The sequence below is a fragment of the Rosa chinensis genome, chromosome 3 (assembly GCF_002994745.2).
Source record: "Rosa chinensis cultivar Old Blush chromosome 3, RchiOBHm-V2, whole genome shotgun sequence".
In the NCBI taxonomy this organism is placed as follows: domain Eukaryota; kingdom Viridiplantae; phylum Streptophyta; class Magnoliopsida; order Rosales; family Rosaceae; genus Rosa; species Rosa chinensis.
This window is the reverse complement of record NC_037090.1, coordinates 476,006-490,268: the sequence shown is the minus strand read 5'-3', so window position 1 is coordinate 490,268 and position 14,263 is coordinate 476,006. Positions and strand designations below refer to the sequence as shown.

At 36.3% G+C, this 14,263-nt stretch overlaps 1 protein-coding gene across 1 annotated transcript; it reads left to right on the top strand.

Annotated features, from left to right (window-relative positions):
- Positions 1 to 11,291: 11,291 nt before the first annotated feature.
- On the top strand, positions 11,292 to 13,813 carry LOC112193609 (auxin efflux carrier component 5). Its single transcript, XM_024333812.2, has 5 exons — positions 11,292 to 12,071; positions 12,195 to 12,280; positions 12,508 to 12,665; positions 13,327 to 13,403; positions 13,523 to 13,813. Exons 1-5 carry the CDS (start codon positions 11,389 to 11,391, stop codon positions 13,593 to 13,595), a joined length of 1,077 nt encoding a protein of 358 aa, XP_024189580.1. The 5' UTR covers positions 11,292 to 11,388; the 3' UTR covers positions 13,596 to 13,813.
- Positions 13,814 to 14,263: the final 450 nt, after the last annotated feature.

Below are 14,263 nucleotides of genomic sequence, written 5' to 3'. Positions count from 1 at the left end.
AGATTCGTTTGGTTCCCCCACGTGTCCTCCACGCGCCAACAGCTTTTCCGTGTTTTCGGGTGACTTTAATCCAACGCTTAGATTTAATCTCAGAGATCGTCGATCCAACGGTGGAGATCTGCTCACTCGTTCTATAAATAGGTGCATTCTGAGCGACTGTTCACTCCAAAAGAAAATTCTTCCGAGTTCCAGTCTTTCTCTCTCAACCCTTCAGCCTTTCTTTCGAAACTTAAATCCTTTCTTCATCAACATGGAACCACAAACTCTGCAACTAATGGAGCAACAGACCCAGCAACAAATCGAGGATGGAGGAAACAACCAAGCAGCCGGGACTAATAACCGGTGGGCTCCCACACCGCCTCAACTAAGAATCCTCAAGGGCCTTTACTATGATAAGGGTTTTAAGTACCCAACTCCAGAGCAGATTCAAGAGATCTGCCTTCATCTGAAACAGTATGGGCAGATCGAGGACAAAAACGTCTTCTTTTGGTTCCAGAACCTCAAGGCTCGTGAGAGGCAGAAGTTGAAGGAATTTCGGAACGTTCCGGTTGGTGGATCTCTCGATCTCAATTTTGGATCCACTAGTTCTACTGATGATGGTAGATCCATTGATCTAAACTTTGGGTCACGTGTCGGCTATGGTGTTGACCCATATTCCTCCTCACCCTTCAACACTAATACCAGTACTACCTCCTTTGGCACAACAGGAGGACAATCTTTCATGGAACAACGAGGAGGAGATCACCAGGAGATTGAAACCCTTCCACTATTCCCCATGCATGGTGAGGACATCTTTGGCAACATGAAGACTACTTCCGAGGGAGGTAGCAGCTATGGCGGTGACTCTCGCATTTCCCTTGAGCTCAGCCTCAACTCCTACAAAGATGCAGACATGGCTTAGTTTAGAGTATTATTATTATTATTATTATTATTATTTTTGTTTTTTTGTTTTTTTGTTTTTTTTTTTGTAAATAGCTGAATTTAATAAGACTGAATTAATGCAGTTTTTTTTTTTTTTTTTAAATATAGGACTCAAAAATAAAAGACAAACAAAAAAAAAATATATATATATATATATATATAAAATATATAGGACTCAAAATGAAAGACAAAAATATAAATCCCTTCCCCCACACTTAAATATTGCATTATCCTCAATGTAATCAATTAAAAACATGCAATGAAATAAGTAAGCATAGATAGAAGACATTTACGAAAACAAATCCTAAAATAAAAACAATAGAGAAAAAATGAAAAATAAAAAGAAATAGGGAAAGAGAAAGCAAATATGATTATATTCTGAATTGGGTTGCCTCCCAAGTAGCGCTTGTATTTTACGTCTTGCAGCCAGACGGTACCTACATTAAATAAAGTTAGTAACTATAATTAACAAAGAAATACAAAATAAAAACAAGTATAACTATTAATTACAAACTACAAGTATTAACAAGTATATTGTACATAAGACACAAGTTAAGTACTCAAGTGAGTATAAAATGTGAAAAGTATTTTTACAAGTTTAAAGTGTGAAACAACAAAATAATTTACACGTATAGAGTATTCACAAGTATTTCTTTTATTATAAACATTATTGATATCGAATCAAATTCCAAGCGGTAAATCAAGTGAACGTGCGGCCCAAGTATAGTCGCCTAGACACAAACTCCCTTTCAAATCGTTTGGGCAACCTTACTGAAATGGCCAGGTGGGGGAGGACGAACACGAGAGGAAAAATCCATTTTGGCATGAGCTACTCCCACATAGTGGTTTAGGCCCATTTGCAAGCACTTCTGGATTCAAAAACCCGTCATGAACGTTGTCCCCTTCCTAGACACCATTCCACATAGGCTATGCTTACTAAGATGAAAAAGTTCATAAGTGTGAAGACAGTTCAACAAGTGTTAATAAAGGCCGCCCTCAACCTTAAGGGACCTGAGCTAGGTACCAATAAGGGGTTTAGGCCAATATTAACAAAAGAGACTTCACCTATTCCTCTCAATTTACAACCTACAATTAAAATTCGTGTTCAATAATATAAATAATATTCTAGTTAATTTAAACTAAGTTTTAAACAATTTATATACAACAAATATATACAATAAATGACACAATTTAGCAAGTGATTTTTCAATCCCCGGCAACGGCGCCAAAAATTGATGCGCTTTTGGGAAGCGCATAATTTAACCCTGAAATATCGTTAGTAGTATAAGCAAATAGGGATCGTTCTATTCCGGGGATTGAGGGTACACCTGTAATTGTGTAACAAATAAAGAAAAGTATTATTTACAAAAATAAAATAAAGAATATAAATATATACAATTGTATAAACAAATAAAGAATTAAAAATAAAGTATTATTTACAAAAATAAAATAAAGAATAAATATATACAAGTAAACACAAATAAGGGGGGGATTAGGATTCTTAAAATTAAAATTAAAATAAATAAAATAAAGAAAACGTAAAAACATATATACAAGGGTGGAACGCAAGGAACAAAGATCAAAACCAATTCCATGTAATCAAATTTGATTCAAACCCTATAATTGTTCTTCCAAGTCATGAGAGAGGAGTTGATCATGTGAAACATTCGAAAGCAAATGATTTCCCATATTTTACTTTTCAATGCTAATTAACCTAAGCGAAAGCACCTAGATTAATCCTATCAAACATGCAATCAAGCCCTAGAAAGCTAGTCAATCATGACATGTTCAACGCATTAGACATAGAGAAAGGCTATCAACTCAAGTGTACAACTTAGTTATGGAAAAGTCCACCTAATTGCAATCCTCTTCAATTAAATTCGATTCTTGTCCAGAACCTTTACTACTTTTGATTCAAGTTACACAAAACGAAAAGTCGATTTCATGTTCTTAAACCTAGCACCAATTACATGCAAATCCTATAAGTGTCGACCCAAATAAGATAAACATATAAAAGTTTTCTGTAAAGCAAATTTAATCGAACAAACTCACATAAGCAACTTAGAATCACAATTATAGAATTCGAAAACTTTATTTAAACATAGAAATTGGGCTTAAACTTTGCCCTAAACATTATTGTTAGCTAGAAACAAGTTCATACGAAATCAAACAAGGAAAACAAAAGATCATTACAAGGAAAAAGAATGAATTACACCGTGAGGGGAGATGGAGATGGAGAGCTTGAACGTTGGAATCTTGAATCTTGGAAGCAAGCCTTCAAGGTGGATGATGGAGGCTATGATCTTCACGGCTCCTTCTTCTTCTTCCTCTCCTTGCTTGAAAATGCAGAACTTTGCAACTAGAGAATGGAAAAGGAAAATGGAAAGGAAATGGAGAGACAAGGAGATGAAATGGATGAAGGAATGTGTGTTGGAAATGGTAACTAAGGAAAATGGAGAGGAAATGGTGAGACAAGGAGATGAGATGGATGAAGGAATTGGTGGGAAATGGTGACTAAGGAAAATGGAGAGGAAATGGTGAGACAAGAAGATGAAATGGATGAAGGAAGATGTTTTGGAATGAGAGGAGAAGGTGTTTATATAGGGAAGAAAAAGAAGAGTGAAATGATGAGTGGAAGAAAAATAATGAAAGTGGAGTATGTTAGTGTGAGTAATGATGGAGAAAACATGATGATTACACCCTAAAACATGGAATGTTTTTGGGTGATGATGATAGTGGATTAGTGTGAGAAATGATGGAGAAAACATGATGATTACACCCTAAAACATGGAATATTTTTGGGTGATGATGATGATGGATTTCCTACTCATTTACTTCAATTTTATCTCCACCATTTGTAGGTAAGTGTGGACATAATGCTCATTTCACCATCATTTACTCCAATGTACCTAAGAAAATAGAAATTGAGTTAAAAATCGATTCGTTAAGGAATTAACTAAGCAAAATGTGAGGAATTAACTATTAAAATACCACATTAAAATGCTCCTATCAGGGTGTTCAAATGGAGCAGCCGCACAAGGCCTATGGTTTTCGAAGGCCTCTAAATTCAATTTTATAATGGCTTTAGATAAATATATATGTCAAGAACGCTAAAACTTGCTAAATTGTTGTTTAGTTCAGTTGGCAACTCTATCATAAATTGTCAGGCTTGATTGGTCTCGGGTTCAAAATCCATGCATGGGTGCTTAGCTCTATTTAATTTTTTCTTTGCCTTTTTTGTTTTTTTCATTCCTAAGGCCTATCTACTTTCTTCTTCGATCTTGTGTCATGTTTCTTGACTTTCTTCTTTTTTCTTTTTTTCTTTCTTTCTATTTTTCCTTCCTTGTTTATGTTTTTTGGCCTCCACCATTTTTTTCTTTTATTTACACCAAACATTTTTTCCTAGTTCTTCTAATTGAGATAGTGATTAATAAGGCATTACTTAAATTTTTGCACTAGCCCTCTTAATTTTCAGGACCGGCCATGTTTTGGATATGTTATATATGTGTGTGTGTGTGCGCGCGCGCGCACGCTTATTTTTTAAAGTCAATTGACTTATAGTAATTGAAATATTTTTTATGATAAAAAATATTTTTTTGGTTGTATTTTTTTTAAAGATAATTAAAAATATCTTTAGCTAATTTTGAAATGGAATAAAACTGAAATCATATTTTTAATATTTATTTTATTCATGACAAAAGCATTTAAAACTTAAAAGTTACAAAAAAAAAAAATTACCCAACGCCCTCCACTACCAGACGTGGGCCAACATGCTTCTGATCCAACTTCTCCCAAGGGCCGAATGGCTCCCTTAGGGCTATTTTTAGCCCTTTAACCTCACTTTTGTCCCTCAAATTTGACACTTTGCTTCTTAACATTATAGGTTGGAGATTAATTGGGCTATTTTTTGCCCTTTTAGCACTTTGAACACATGAGTTGGAGAAGCACTTACCACTAGACGCAAGAATTCACCCATATTAATATTTAAATAAGAGGCTCTGTTATTGTCTTCGTCTTTAAGGATGGGTTACTTCATCTTGCTTATTTGATGAGAGTTGCATAAACCCCAACTATGGTAATTTGGAACGTTGATCCAAACTCACATTGGGCCTAGAGAACCTATCAAGACATGAACCCAAAGATATCGGGCTTAAATTCAACGACCCAAAGTGAAAATGCCGACTCTTGAAAGTTGAAACTGAACCACTGGCTTCATGAGCTAGCCAGCTTGACATGTTGCATAAAAGGCATGGACATAAATTAAGCATTGAGTTTCTGAGCTTCCAGTTGATGCTTTGTGGCATATTATTATATACCAATCAGGAGGGAGATTCAGATAGATAATATCATAATATATGCTTGGTGTCTTGGTGAATTAAAATGCTGATGATCGATAATTCTTGACGGATCGAATAATATTAAATCATCATCAGATGCCTATATTTCGATAGATATATATGCCATGAAGATCAATCGACCAATTACCTCACTTGGTTCATCATCAGGTGATTCTTCGGATTGCTACAGTTCCTGATGCATCCACAAATCTCTCTCCTCTACCAGCAATATCCATGCATCTATTCTTATATTACTTTGTCAAATCAAACCCATGTTTATAGTATAGCTATCTTCTATCTCCTTCTTTCAATGCAAAGCTAGCTAGGCTGGCTACTCACCTTTTGCTTCAATACATATGCTTGTCAATGTGGCATGAACAACTCTAGCCAGTTAATTAGTCTTCGAAATTGTCGTCTTCTGCGTACCAGTTCATGAGAATAATGGTCAATACAACTCTAAATGAGAATCAACTAAATGATGTCCAGTTTAACTGTTTGCTTGAGGCATTCGTGCATAGGAAGCCAGAGAATAATTGATTTCTAATTTCGAATTACACTATGAAAACATTAGGGTTAGTCCCCAAATTTGGGGAGACTCTATTTACAGCCTCCCCGGCCGTATAATGTATTTATACCATTATATGTATGGATTCGTATAGAAATATAGAATAATACCAATGTTTTAATAGGTAGTGTCCAAAAGTGTTTCCCATCTCAGTCACCAAGACATGTAACATTTGTGATGTTAGCAACCACACACGTTTCCCGAATTTGTTCTTTGGGTACTAGCAAGCAGCAAACAATATATTTGGTGGTGGTTCCTGGCCATATTGCATGCACTTCATTCATCTTGTCCTCGGTCGCTATTGGATAATGGATGGAAATTAATATATATTAAGCACGCCTATAAAGATATATATGGAGGGAACTAGAACAAATTAATATGCATGATCGGTCAGACATATACAAACATGTATATATATATAATACAAAACCAACAATCTTCGTGTTGTGGAGAGTAGTGGGAATGTACCAATTCATCCATCACATTAAACAAACAGATCGAAATGCATATTAGTACGTGGAAACATACAGTTAGCTATGGAGCTTGGTTTATTGGAGTCCCGTGCAAAACAATAGAACGAATATCAGAAATCTAATATCCCAGGCTTTTTAATATGGCTGTTAATTGATTTCATGCTAAGCGTGTAAAGTGCAGAAAATGAATACTGGTCTCTAGCTCTGTTTTCGAATTCATAGTAAGTAGGTCTTACCTGGAAAAGGTAACCTTTTTTTGGCCAGACAGCTCTTTTTGCTCTAGGTTTAGGGCTTCAGCCAGAAGCTGAAGATTTCACCAAACCACATCATCTATATATGCTGTATGCAGTTTGCTAGGTAGGATTCGAGTCTAACTAACCAATTAACAGTGTTACATATCGAAATGTCACCCCCGTACGTACATACCAGTCACCTTGCAGTATCATATTTACTGCTTGAACCAAAATCAGACCTCGATCTCCTTCTTAGACCTCACTAGGGACCCTCACATATGTATAGCCACACACATCATCTTCTTTCAAAAGATGGCTTATGTCACTCAACTAACTTACATGCAGGCTGGTAGACACGTCATTAAACATTATTTTATATATATATATATATATATATATAATATATATATATATATATAATATATATATATAATATATATATATATAATATATATATATATATATATATATAATATATATATAACAGTTCAGTGGCACTCAGTCGATCTAACTAAGTTTCGATTTGATTTATTAATTGGTAAACATTACATGTTTAGTCATATGTTTATGTGTTGCATGGCAATCAGAAACTGAGGCGTTCTTTTAGACTGAGCGATCTAGCCCCTCGATCTTTTTTCTAGTATAACTATGCAAATATTTAATTTCCTAGCTAGCTAGCCAGCCTTTTCGATATTTGCCATTTTACGTACATATTTTAACTTTGTTCCTATATAAGAGTAAATCCAACAACTTCCCTATAATTTTTGTATAATAAGCAAAAGTCAAAGTTTTAGCATATTTTTATCTTCTTCAACTCTAACATATTCCTTATTTTAGAGTAATCTCTATGTTTGGCTCCAGAATTGTTGCGGCTGGTCAACAGTCTCTTTTCTGTGCGGGCGTGCCAGCACCGTTCGGGTGCGGTCGTCGGGGATGTCCCTTGACCTGACTTCTTTCAAGCAATTGTGGATGAGGAGAGCACCAACCTCGTCGTGGGATTCTTTGTGCCTCGTGGTGAGGACTTTTGCTGAGCTTCTTGAAAATCACCAAATCGATACTCGATGTTGTAGATCGAGCAGAGCGAGAACCACTGGGAAATGAGGAGAACTTGCTAAAGCGTGACTTTAGCTTGGCTGGGTTGCTAGGGCGTTACCCTTGCTTGGCTGGTTCGGTAACCGTTGTGGTCGCGGCACTACCGTCGGCTCCCGAGGAGACTAGGACCGAAGTACGTTGACAGAGGGTTTGGTGGCACTGAAAGTCGGCTTCTGAGAAGACTAGGACTAGGAGTGTGATCACCGCTAAGAGAAAGAAAAGGAGAGGAGTTGCTCTTAGAGAGGTTGCTCTAGAGAGAACTTAGATCATCTTAGAGATGTTTTGATGTTGTGAATGTGTGTGTGTTGGTGTTTGGTCGCGGCACTACCGTCGGCTCCCGAGGAGACTAGGACCGAAGTACGTTGACAGAGGGTTTGGTGGCACTGAAAGTCGGCTTCTGAGAAGACTAGGACTAGGAGTGTGATCACCGGTAAGAGAAAGAAAAGGAGAGGAGTTGCTCTTAGAGAGGTTGCTCTAGAGAGAACTTAGATCATCTTAGAGATGTTTTGATGTTGTGAATGTGTGTCTTAGAATGAGAAGAGAAGATGTTTATATAGGGAAGAAAAAGAAGAGTGAAATGATGAGTGGAAGAAAAATAATGAAAGTGGATCTAAGTTCACTTGTAAAATATGGAAAAGATAGAGAAATGATGAAATGAAAGCAAAGCATGAAGGTGCAGCAACATGGAAGTGATGATGATCTATTAAAGAGATTGTAGAAGAAAAATTTATCCAAGGAAAAAGAGAAAAGTATCTAGCTTTCTTCATGTGGTAGGAAACATGAACATGTGAATATTGAGTTGTTTTTAGGTCAGTTTCTGCCCCTTTATTCCTTCAATTATTTCTCCAACAAGACTTCATTATATGCCTTCGACTTCTTCATATGAAATGTTCCACTATGAGTGTAGATCATCCTGACAAATTTTCAGATTTGTATTCCATGCGGTTGGGCCGAAAATGCTGCTGGACCTCTTACAGGTCCAGTTTTCCAGTTTTGCTTCTGTAGAAAATTGGGCTGATTGTTTGAAGGCCTTCCACTAAAAAAAAAGCTCTTGCACTCTTCATAAGAAATGATTTTTGGGCTGTCTAGAATGGATCTGGAAAGTTTCAGCTCATTTCGATTTCATTTGGTTAGTCTGCCACCCCTCCTTCCTTGTCTAGCTCGGTTTCTCCTAGCCGAAGTAGGAAAATATGCTAAAGTTGACTTTTCATACTTCCATAGTAGGCTTTATTTAGCCTCTAAATATATATTTCGAACTTGTCGACAATGTATAGCTTGAGCCACTGACATTGGCTCAATTTCTCCAAGACGTGCCTTGTCAAGCCAAAATGCTCCTTTTGGGTCCAAACACTCTAAAATCTTCATATTCTTTCTTAAATTTTTAGAGATTGCTGTAAATATAGGGAATTTGGTTTTCTCTTTCCTCAATTTCCCTAAAATAGGGATAGTTATAGGGAATCTGTTGGAGCAAAAGATGCTCATTTTTCTCTAAAGTAGAGAAAAATCAAACTATAAGAAAACTGTTGGAGTTACTCTAAGTAGCTTGTTTAATTATCACTTTATCACAAACCAGCAGAACTTTTAAACCAAGGAAAAAAATAAGTGATCGAACCCGACTTTTATGTATGATGGATGACTAAGCAAATCACTATATGTACATAAACATGTTGCATGTTGTTGACTTATTATTAGCTATAATTAGATATACGTACAATAACATGTTTGAATATATTGTGGAAGTCCTTGCAATTATTATTATTATTTTGATAGGTGGAAGTCCTTGCAATTGACAAAGACAATTTTTATACTTTTTTAGGAAACCTGTGGGGCTTGTAATTGAATCATTTATTAAGATCTTATATATCAAAATCAAATAGATGAATGAATAGAAGCCAATAGAGAAAAGAATTAAAGAACCATGCATGCATCGAATATAAAGCAAATTGAACATAGAAGACAAAAACCCTTTTGCTTAATTAATCAACATATATATATATATATATATATATATATATATATATGTGGACCAAAATTGTCAAGCTAGCTATATGAACATGAGAGTGAATATGCTTACGTATAAACAGAAATAAACCTTATTCCTTAGCTATATGATGGATCACATCTGGTTCACATGTTGCAACACACCAAGTCTATAGTTGTCACTCAACTTAATTTAATTTAGTGGCATTGAGGCCTCAAGTACGTATATATATATGGCTCATTCAAATGGAACGTACGTTTACATTAAAGGACTAGAGAATATTATAGCAAACATCCTAAAACCTAAACCATCCAATTAGTTGCCGAAGGAGGAAACAGCAACAACTTACCCAACTATCTCCACCATGAGAAATCAATGCGTGCCACAATAAGCATATCTCACATCCCATCAATGGAGAGCACATACAGACTGTGGGTGGGTGATTCAAATTGTGTACGTTCATGAAAAACAAAGATTTGAATTTAAGCAAAGGCTTGATTATCTGGGGGGAAAAAAGTGGAACATATTCCATATGCTCATTAATGGAGTGCGTATATATGTTCTGGATGATAAAATTGTAATTGATATGTGCTTGCCAATATTACCACATAATTGGTATCTATGTACTGATTGAGCTTTATATTATGCAGCAAATTGTCACATTATTGCAGCATCACCTGAAAACAATTTAATGTCTGAATAAATCCGCTTCTGAATTCTAAGAGACAAAAAGCTAGATATAAGTGACCAATTTGGCAATAAGAAAAAAATAAACCAATTTGCAAAGGTGGGGGGAATAAATGATGGACCTCTACCGTTCCTTATATTCTATAAATAAAAAGATCAATATATGCCGACCGTTTATAACACAAGCTCATTCTGTGAAAGCAACTTTACAATCTGAAGCACTCGATAACAGCTGCAAAACTAAATTCATGTCAAGAATCCACGGCATATATCGAATACCATATACACCCACCTCTATTACCTGCAGCTCTCTATCTCTTGCTGCAATCCACATAATTAGTGGAGCATGCACTAATCTCATAACCTATGCGTTTGAATTCTGGAATAACTTCTGACCGAATTATATGTACATATGTTTAATAAAAAGCAATTCGATAACTGTTTCAAGAAAAGGTTTTGACCGACGTCACCAAAATTTCAAGATTCATGGACCCTGCAAGTTTTTTCGGGGCTAGCTGGATCTCAACTAGGTTTTGATAGTTTTAAGCATTTCTTAACTAGCAAGATTTTTTTTTTTTTTCTAGTAACACTGTATAACAGTTTTCAAGCACATAATATAACCCTTTTATGATAACTCTCTTTGCATTATTAACCCTCGAATTAGACTGTATAGACTACAAAAATTAATGGAGATTTAAATTTTGCACGCTTAATTTCGGTGCAGCGGTAATCTATCACGTTTACATAATAAATCAAATCTAAAGTTTATAGTTCGATGGCCCTCCTCCATATGCAAGTAGAGACTGAGTAATTGACCCTAAAACTAATAATTTGTGTTTTTTTGGCGTTTCTCGTTCGATCACTTATACTGCACGTTACATCATCTTTCCAATAACATCGATCCCTCCTAAAAGAAAAAAAGAATAAACCAGAGAAAATAACAAAGTTTGCTTTGTCCCAGCTGCATGTACACCACGCACACATATAAATACCCAACTTCGATCATGTACATTGCCAATTAGCTATAGTGCTCTTGTTTAATTCCTTCGCAGTACTAGTAGCTATACCTAGCTAGTGCTTTGAAGATATTAAGAAAATCATGATAGGATGGGAAGATGTTTACAAGGTGGTGGTAGCCATGGCACCACTCTACTTTGCACTCATTTTAGGGTTTGGCTCCGTCAGGTGGTGGCACATCTTCACTCCTGAGCAGTGCGGAGCCATAAACCGCTTTGTTTGCTTTTTCACCCTCCCACTCTTCACGTTCGAATTCACTGCTCACGTCGATCCTTTCGAGTGGAACTACCGCTTCATCGCGGCCGATGCCATTTCCAAGCTCATAATCGTGGTTGTGCTCGCGTTTTGGGCAAAGTGTAGTAGCAAGGGAAGCTATAGTTGGTCAATAACAAGCTTCTCTCTCTGCACTTTAACTAATTCACTTGTCGTTGGAGTGCCCCTAATGAAAGCTATGTACGGCCCGATGGCTGTTGATCTGGTAGTTCAGTCTTCGGTGGTGCAAGCTATCGTATGGCTCACGGTGCTTCTGTTCGTCTTGGAATTTCGAAGGACGGGGCTAGACATTTCTTCGGGGTCGAGTAATGATACCCGGGTTCAATCAGTTGAGCAAGGTGGGAAAGATTTAGATGGCACGAACGAGAGCACTCTGGCTTCACCTTCTTATTATTACTGGTCTTTGATGAAGGGTGTGTGGCTCAAACTTGGGATGAATCCCAACTCTTATGCTGTTTTCGTTGGAATTGCTTGGGCTTTTATAGCAAACAGGTAAAAATATTCATGCACTGATCATAGATAATAGATTACTAGGGCACTAGTAATACTTGACTAGTGTTAGGGTTTTCGTTTTAATAGATAATAGATTACAAACTGACTGGTGAATATTTGCAGGTGGCATATTGAGTTGCCAAGCATTATGGAGGGATCTGTTTTAATCATGTCGAAGGCTGGTACCGGAACTGCCATGTTTAGCATGGGTGAGTACTAATACTAAACTCAATCACATGAGAGAACATTTAATTTCATATGTACGTAGCAGTTATTCACATTTTCAGAAACGATTTTTGATCTCTATCGAGTCCCTTTGCACTTCGAAGTCAATATTTTATTATCTAAAGCATTAACAAAATAGTGCATGATAAACTTTTTGCTTACAAATTACAATTAATATGTTCTTATAATTTATGTGTGATCGTGGGTGTAGGTATCTTCATGGCACTGCAAGAGAAATTCGTAGCTTGTGGGACGAGCCTAGCGATAATAGGGATGATTTTGAGGTTCACTGCCGGACCGGCAGCCATGGCTATCGGCTCTATCGCTGTTGGCTTGCATGGTGATGTTTTACGTGTTGCTATCATTCAGGTAATGAACGAAATCGATCATATGACTTCGTATATCTTTCAATCCTCATAGAATCGTAGTATATAGGTATAACAACATATATCTCATACCTTCTCATGGAATATATGTCATTCCATTCCGTTCCATGACCTAAAAAAGGGGGTGGTGGTTCCATTCCGCTCCATGAGCTGCCAAGCAAATTAGGTGGCTAAGCTGAGCTATATATATGGTAGTATATAGTAAATATTTCCTTCTCCACTGATACCACCAACACATATTCGATCCCTAATATCATATCATCGTCATTTTGTGAACAGTGGATACATGCTTAGCCTGGAATATTTCGAGAACAGATTAGACACTATATAAAATTAAGCTAATTTATCAGTAACCCATTGTGGTTTTCAATTTAGGGAAATTCTTAATTGGTGACATAGTGGTCGGATCTGACTAGCTCTCAACATGCAGCACAGAGTTTTTAAAATGGTGGTAACTTTCTTGTTGGCCAAACAACAACAAAATTAATTGAAATCAACCCCACTAAACGTTCGTGCTTAATCACTAATGTTATACATGATGAAATGCACATTAGTCTTCCCTAGTTGATAAGCTACTATACATGTTATGTACTTATGTTACGTACATCACTTTTATATAGTTTGCTGATTAATTTATTTTTCAGGCAGCATTGCCACAATCGATTACCTCCTTCATATATGCCAAAGAATATGGACTCCATGCAGAAGTTTTGAGCACCGCGTATGTGATCTCGATCTGAAATTAATTGGAATCTATTTAAGTTTCATCAACTTTTTTCGTTCTGTTTTATTTTTCCAAGTTAAATGTAGTACTTACATTTGCTTATTGATGGCGTGCAGAGTAATATTTGGAATGATGGTGTCCCTTCCGGTGTTGATCGCCTACTTTGCAGTTTTAGAATTTGTGCATTGATCACCATCTTCTCTGGCATGGCTGTTTCAATCAATGGATCGAGAGAGAAAAGAAATTACCGGTCGTCGATCTCTTGTTTTACATTTTTTTCTTTGTTTCTATTTTGGTATGAAACTATTGGTGGGACTAATTTAATTTAGTCTTTGTAGTTGCCAAAACTTGTAATCTAATTATCCTTATCATCCTAATCTCAAAAGAGTTGGTGCATTAATCGGCAATGGGTTCCCTTATAAATGATTATAACTGCCCGGATTCCCGGTTTAATTAGTAGCAGTAGTAAAAAGTCCTTAAAATTGATCGACCTTGATTGAAATTTTTCTGTTTGCCATGCTTCAATATGCAAAACTGGCTTTATAAGACTTTCATGTCCAATGTGGTTCTATAAATATAAAGGGTGATAAAGGAGCTCTTCTATATGCGCCACCCTTCCATAGTACGTTCCATCCTGATTGTTTAGTCGTTTACTCTGAAAATATAAAAAATGTGCTAGTGGACATCTGATTCTATAATTTCTATTCACCACTCTAAATGATGTAGTTGGGATCTACAATATATGGAAATGAGAGGTTTAGGACAGACGTAGTGGTGCCGTGTTTTTGAATGATGATAGAGTATGTGAAAAAGGATCATCTATTGCAAAGACAAGGTCGATCTTGAAAAAAAAAAAA